We start from the raw sequence: 8043 nt of genomic DNA on the forward strand, positions 1-8043 counted from the left end.
CTGAATGTGAATTAAAATATGTTTCTTACATTTAAAAATTTTCCCTCCATTTTAACTTAGGCCACATGAGCTGTAAATTCAGTGCCGTCACAAATTACGTATCAGAAGTGGTAACTGGACTTAAAATCCTGCACTTCACATTAGACAGCTGAATCGGTAGTATATATGTAATATATCGCTGTGTGGTTCTCTCATGTGCAACGTGGCGGCTGGTAGCTGTTGCGATGGGGCAATTCCAACAGTTCAACAGCGTGACCTTCCAGGTGGCAGCAATGTGAGTAGGCTCTGGTTGTGATGTGAGACCACGGGGCACTCAACAGTGTGTTAAGTAAAGATACAATTATTCCTATACTATCCCAGCTGTGGCGGTAGTTGTTTAAACATTAAATATGGGAATTGCACAAGTGGACTGTAATATCTTAGGACTGGGGAAAACCAATGTGTTTTTTTTTTTTAATTTCCTGCCATTTTAAACTTAGGAACAAATGCAGACTGTGCCCACATCCCTCAGGTCCACTATACTGGATTGTGACATCATAGTGGTGTGTCCATTATTATAGGCCCTCCGTCTTTGATTGTGAAATCATAGGATTCTGCTCATATTCCACAGCTCTGCCATCTTGGATTATCACCTTGAATTTTTAGAATTTTGCTCCATTAGGACAATGTCTCCTTTTTCCACAGTGATATCACAGGGGTGAGAGAAAATCATGTAAAGCAACTGGGCTATTTTGAATTCCTCACTATTGAGACATGGGTTAGCTGGACATTTGCAGAGGGCTGGGTGAGAGGAGCAATCTAGCGACAATACATGAAGTCATTGATGATCTCATTAGGGTAGGGAGAGGAGGGAAATGTGAGAACAGTGCGGACTGCACTCAAAGTCGCATAGCCCTACTACTACGGTTTGTTAACGTGGGAGGACACTGATTTGCTATTCACCATGTCTCTCAATTTTGTTTTCAATTTCTGAGAAGTTTTAGCAACAATAGTCTGATGCTTTCAAAGAATAAGTTTAGACTGGCTGCAATCGTATCCCCAAAGCCCAACAAAGAAATAAAAATAGAAACCTATTGTCACATGGAGAGGGAACACGAAAGTAATCAGGACATATAAAATTAACAGTCGCTGATGTCAAGTTTTAAATAAAGATGGATAAATCATGGCATAAGAAACATCAGTACTACTGCGTTCAAAAGAGGTATGGTTTGTAAACGAATATTTATATATGTGCTGCAGAAAAGGCCACTGCAACACACTAGAAGCCATTCCAGTTTATTCATTTGGCCAGCGAAAATATTAGAGCGCAAGCTGCGAAGGAACTATGCTAGTTTGCTGGAAAGCCTGTGTGGAAGGATGAAGAATCCACGATTAATAGTAGCATCCGTTATGCTCTTAGCTAGGTCAGCTGGAGGTGTAGATTGTAAGAGCTGCGGCTTATTCATCTTAAAAAGTTCGAAAATACTCTCGTTACACCTATAATTGTTTCTGGTGGAGGATGATTGCAAATGAAGTCAACCGAATTGATATCCTAATAGGTATCCATCGCGAGTTCTGCTTGTTACCTGAGGTTTAGAATTTGTTTGACACTCTTCTAAAATCTAATTTGCAACAAAGGAGTTTCCATTTCGGTGTGTAACACTTGTTTAGGTTGATATATCAATGCTTGTACGTCGCAAGATAGAAATACCGGTAGTACCTAGATGGGAGCTCGAGCAGTATCTCATTTGGCTTCTGAGCCAAGTACTTTTTCCTAAATGCTACATCACCGCTCGAGTGACATTAAAAACATCCCCGTTCACTTAAAATTATAAAAGAGACCACTCTTTCTCTGTGACAGAAAAATATAAATATTTAGTGTCTGTTTTATTCATTAGCCATTAAATATTGATTAGCACAGATTTTTATTGTCTCTTTATCAGGCCAGTCACGATGTCGGCATATACTGTTACAAAAGAAACATCAAGATGCGTATTGTAGTCAGAGAATGTCGCACATTACTACACTGTGAAGAAGTTCCTTGTTTTTATATTACGATACTTAAAATTGAGGAATCTTGATTCGCTGATACGTGAAAGCTCCTGTATTTCCTGTCTTTGTTTTATTTTTGTGTTTTTTTAAATTATACTTTATTTTCTTTCATCAAATATTCACGGATGTTGACTTTGATAGCTGGTAACAAAAGCCGTCTTAAGTCTATCGCTTTGTAGTGAAGGCCGTCCAGTGGCTGATTCACATCTTCTTCGCCTATTCTTGCGAGATAGACAAATACAGTAGGAGAAAAAGAAAAGTGTACTGGAACACGTGAAATAAAGCTTGTCAGCATACATTCCACCTTGAAAACCCATGTCACTATCACGAGTTGGTCGAACGAAGTACACATTTGATGAGTATGATTTCGAACTCAGCCGACCTGCGAAGCAAACAACGAAACAGTCACTGCTTGCAGTCGTAACTAAGGGTGTGTGTGTGTGTGTGTGTGTGTGTGTGTGTGTGTGTGTGTGTGTGTGTTCATGCTAGCAAAGGTGATTAATGAATATTAAAAGAAATTGTTGTGAGCCCATACATTTCAAGAAATTTTAATACACGGTAAATTACTGATACGTTTGTACTCACCCTATAAACTGAATATATACTGTACCCAGACGAAAGGGAAGGACGGAGATGTAGGATGAAGGGACTGAGTATAAGCTCCATATGGCCCAGAGACTCTACTGTACCTTTTCAAAGGTACCATGGCGATTTTCCATATGTTTTTAAAAACAGTACATTTCTAGGATGCACTGAACATAAGCGATTTTAGATGTGCATTTATGGCCAAAATTCTACCGTTGTTGTTTCTACGTTCGTTTAATTAAAATGCAACGAAGGAGATCCTGCAGCACATGTAGGCAATGTATCATCCATTTGAGCGTTTAGGAGCTATGCACTTCTGATGATACCATTTCGCGGCACTCGCAGTTTGTAAACACAGAGGAGTTTGTGAAGCTGTTGGTGAGTGAGGCGTTTAGTACACAGGAGGGAGTCAACGCTGCGGTGTGCTCACCTGCTGGGGAGCTTCCGGGTGTCTCCTGGCAGCATCACTCGGCGAGAGATCTCCACATAGGTGCGCACTAATTCCTCCGCTGGAGGCCACGGCGCCCGCACTGAAAGCAACGACGCACGATCGCAGCACTAGATGCGGCAGGAAGTGCGGCTCTGGCGCGTAGGAACTGACCTGCTGAGCCTCCGTGTCGCCGCTGTTGGCAGCACTGCCAAGTCGCTGTAGCAACTTTCCAGGAGCTGACGTACGTGCGTGCGCTTCGCGGGATTTCCGTGCGGCTTCTAAGGACAGGTTCTGCTGCCCGTATCACTGTGATGTTCGATAGAAACTAGCAAGCTACGCCAAACAAAACGGCAGTGTTATCCCTACCAGTATTTATCCTGTTTCCCGGAGTCACGTATATTCGTCAGTGTAGTGAAGCAATTACTTCGAAGGAATTTTGTGTTCGTTTTATGGACTAAGTGTTTTAAAAAGACTTTCGTTAGTCAGCTTGGGCCACTGCAGCCGTCTTCCTTTCACGACAGACGAAGTGTCGGATTTCAGTTCTAGCTCCTCTTTTTGCTGGACAAATATGTTAACTGATTTTCTACTACGGTGCGTATTTCTAGTGCCCCAGTTTACATTTCATACACTGCCGTAGCTTCGCATTGAGGCAGCTGGTTGCGTGAACAAAGGTACTGCATAGTTATGTATAAACATTTGAATCAATATAAGAAAGACTAATTTATTAACACTTAACTGGATTATATGAGAATCAAATCAGTGTTCAGTAACGACTCTAGTTTTATGTAGGCTTAAGCTCACACTGGAATTAAAAAATAAAAAGTGTAGTAATGGACAAAAATAATCAAGCAAGCAAGAGTTATTGCTGTAGGCCATCAGAAGAATATGAATGAAATGAAAAATGTATGTATTATAACAAAGATTTTGGTCTCATTGCCACTATAGTTTCCAAAAATATATCCAATATCTCTGTTTTGTAAACTGTATCAGTCTACTAAAGAACACCGTCTTATAGATGAGGTTGCCTTTCGAGTTCATATTTTGGGTTAATTAGTTATTTTCACGGTCCGTGGACCATTAGTGTGATTAATTGTAAAGATGCAGAACCAGTCATTTTAAATTCACATTACGCATACATCAGTGAAATTGCTAAATATTGATTATTTACAAGATTTTTAATTTTTTATCTATTATATATTTCGTAATTACAGATTTGAGATATCGTACCCACCACCTTTCATACTTTACAAAAATAGAAATTCTAATATGCAATGTGAGAACTGCCAAAGAGAAACCTCTACAGTTTGTTTCCAAACTTAACTTTACTGCCTGTCTGGCATTCGTACTTTTGCTTGTAGCATTGTGCATCCGTTTCGTGCTAAAGGCAACCTTAATGTGGAGTAATAAATGTCATTTTTATCTTCTGCTATTGGAATTACGTACATCATTGCTCCTTTTAAACTGCAGAGCACTATTTACAACAAACTTCATGAAAGAAAAAAATGTACTGTGAAGTAGCTGTTAAAATGCATAGTTCCTTAAGCAGACGTGATTATTTATAAGTTGTCTCATAATCATGATAAAGTTTCCAGCAATGTAGAAAAGTATTTGCTTTATTATAATTGTCGTCTTAGATCATAATGTTTATTTGTAATCAGGTTATTAATATCGGTCGGTAATGACCATCTTCAGATCTAGAAAATACAAGCACAGAGAGGTAGCGTAATTTACAAAACACTCATAACTATATGAATGTAAAGAAGAAAGCAAACATAAACCTGTACTATATATCCATACCTCAGTCAAAACGTGGTGCGTTACACATATCACGCTATTACATGTGATCGACCAGTCAAAATAATTAGCCATTTCGGGTTCGTCAAATATATGACATTTGGTAATGAAGAGCACAATTGAAGCGTACGTACTGCACACGAAGAGAGGGTCAGTTTTACTGCCGTGCAGCGGCAAGATACGTTGACTCCATCCAAACCCACTAGATGTCGCCGCTGCACGTCAGTTGGCATCGTTTCAGAGAGGTACATTCCTTATACTCAAGTATATGAAAACTTCGTACACATTTTATAAAGAGAATGTAGAAGATAAATCGGAAATGATTGTGCTTACACTCATATCATAAATTTAATGGGAAAGAAGGTTTTATTGAAACACACACCTATGTTAAAAGATACGCATTCTATACAATCCAAACTATTAAGTTATAGAAAGACTTACAGTTCACTCTGGAAAGCATTATCAAATATGGACAATGCGCTCACGCAACACATTCACCAGACGGAAGCTCGCACTAAAATACAGGTACAACAATAAAATTCACGCAGAGCGTCACTGCTACACGTCATCCACACCTCAACGATAATTATAAGGTGTCAATATGTTGAAATAGGTGTTATAAAACTATATAGTCCAAAAAGATATAGTAACATATTATAGAGTGGAAATCAATAACAAGGTAAGTGACAAAAAAATACTGACAAAAACATTGTAATGAACAAATGTCAACAATATTTTTTATTTAGTCTACAGTAAAATTCACACAACTATTGCAATATTTTTAAGTTTATTTCCTTTTATCAATGAAAATAAACATTTTATTCTGAAAAACGCAGAATGTGCTACGTATTGGCGAGATGAGTGCCAATGCAAGAAATCTCAAGCATTTCTCAGTTCTATTTATAATAAGCGTTTTAAAAATACACTATCCTGTGATTAAATTATTCTTAATCCTTCTTTTAATTTTTAGAACGAAAAGCAATTTTAATTGATTAATTGTTCGAAAATGCAGATCCTTTATGTTTTCAGCTCCCGTCGTTTTTACCGTGTTGTGATGGTAAAACGAAGTTCTTTATTGTGTCAGTGATAATATCTTTCTTGAAAATCTTGTCAAGTTCGTTAAGCAATGCTCTCGTCTTGATGACATTGGTGTAATTTTTTTCACTTGAATCGAACTACATTTGGAAATATTTATTTTCGTTGTGTTAATGTGTGTATGCCTGCTTTTTTTAAAATAAATAAGTCCACAGGCTGGAGCACTGTAACCGTAAATGGATTGTTAAGTGTTGCATTCCCCGTGAATTTTAAAAGGTCCTTAGGTACTTGACGCTCTCACACTCTTGCAGCCTCTTATGTTTTTTCAATCTGGGAAAAATCTCTGTCACACGCTGCAAACAATTACAAAGCTTCGAGGCACATAGCCCGCTTTAGCCTCGCCAGTGACTGGCTGTCACATACGCTCATATTATCTTTCGGCGCTTATACGCACTACTAGAAATGATCGTAGCGCTTAGCCCGCTTTTCACGTTCTTGGCAACAGCACTTGTCTTGGTTTTTCTGGTGTAACTAAAAAAAAAAAATTGGTTGGCTCTTAGCCCGTTATTGATTTCCATTCTACAAATACACTGAAGAGCTAAAGAAACCGGTACACATGCCTAATATCGTGTAGCCCCCCCCCCCCCCCCCCCATCCCTCCGTAGAACGCGGAAGGAACACGACGTGGCATGGACTCGGCTAATGTCTGCAGGGAACTGACAGCATAAATCCTGCAGGGCTGTCCATAAAGCGGTAAGAGTACGACGGGATGGAGGTATCTTCTGAACAGCAAGTTGCAAGGCAGCCCAGGTATGCTCAATAATATTCATGTCTGGGGAGTTTGGTGGCCAGCGGAAGTGTTTAAACTCAGAAGAGTGTTCCTGCAGTCGCTCTGTAGCAATTCTGGGCGTGTGGGGTGTCGCATTGTCCTGATGGAATTGCTCAAGTCCTTCAGAATGCACAATGGACATGAATGGATGCAAGTGATCACTGATCAGACAGGATGCTTACCTATGCGCCACCTATCAAGTCGTATCTAGACGTATCACTGCAACTGCCCACACCCAGCACCACTACAGAGCCTTCACCTGCTTGAACAGTTCCCTACTGACAGCAAGGGTCCATGGATTCATGAGGTGGCCTCTATACCCGTACACGTCCATCCGCTGGATACAATTTGAAACGAGACTCATTTCCATGTTTCCAGTCATCAACAGTCCGATGACGGTGTTGATGGACCCAGGCAGGGCGTAAGGCTTAGTGTCGTGCGGTAATGAAGAGTACAGAATGAGCCTTCCGCTCTGAAAGCCCATATCGATAATATTTCGTTGAATCGTTCGCACACTGACACTTGTTGACGGCCCAGCATTGAAATCTGTAGCTATTTCCGGAAGTGTTGCACTTCCCTCACGTTGAACGATTATTTTCGGTTGTCGTTGATTCCGTTCTTGCAGGATCTTTTTCCGGCCGCAGTAATGTCGGAGATTTGATGTTTTTCTGGATTCCTGATATTCACGGTACTCTCGTGAAATGGTCGTACTGAAGAATCCCCACTACATCGCTACACCTCGGAGATGCTGCGCCCCATCGCTCCTGCGCCGACTATAACACCACGTTCAAACTCACTCAAATCTTGAAAACCTGTCATTGTAGCAACTGTAGCCGATTTAACAACTGTGTCAGACATTTGTTGTCTTATGTACGTGTTGCCGACCGCAGCGTCGTGTTCTGCCTGTTTACGTATCTCTGTATTTGAATACGCATTCCTATACCAGTTTCTTTGGCGCTTCAGTGTATGCTACATCAGAAATCCCACGCTACTGTACAATACAGGTATAAATATTTATGATATTTCAGATGTTTGGCTCGCAAATGAAAGAAATTTTTTAGTGGCCATACTACGCTCGTGCATTCCATTCACTTGCTCAAGAGTGGGCAAATTGGGCAACAGAAAAACAATTGGACGACGCAAAAAAAAACATCACTGCGAAACAACACTACGCACTCTTATAACATGTATAGCTTTTTTATAATATCTAATAAATTAAGTAATTTTATATACTATGCATAGTATTTTTGTACAAGGCAATCATTATTAAAATACACACACAGAAATAAAGAGAGGACAAGGGAGGGGAAAAGAGAAGACTCTCCAACTCGATAAATAA

General features: G+C 39.8%; 1 protein-coding gene across 4 annotated transcripts in view; it reads right to left on the reverse strand.

Annotated features, from left to right (window-relative positions):
* LOC126331691 (toll-like receptor 2 type-2) overlaps positions 1-4984 on the reverse strand; it is a 170454-nt gene extending 165470 nt beyond the window's left edge. For 2 of the 4 annotated variants that reach the window (XM_049996515.1, XM_049996514.1), the window contains exon 1: positions 3047-4633. In XM_049996515.1, the coding sequence (XP_049852472.1) occupies positions 3047-3081 (35 nt within the window). In that variant the 5' untranslated portion in view covers positions 3082-4633. Of the gene's footprint in view, positions 1-3046; positions 4634-4843 lie in introns of those variants that run through there. The other 2 variants (XM_049996517.1, XM_049996516.1) reach the window with 1 other exon arrangement.
* Positions 4985-8043: the final 3059 nt, after the last annotated feature.

Source organism: Schistocerca gregaria, chromosome 2 (assembly GCF_023897955.1).
Source record: "Schistocerca gregaria isolate iqSchGreg1 chromosome 2, iqSchGreg1.2, whole genome shotgun sequence".
Taxonomy (NCBI): domain Eukaryota; kingdom Metazoa; phylum Arthropoda; class Insecta; order Orthoptera; family Acrididae; genus Schistocerca; species Schistocerca gregaria.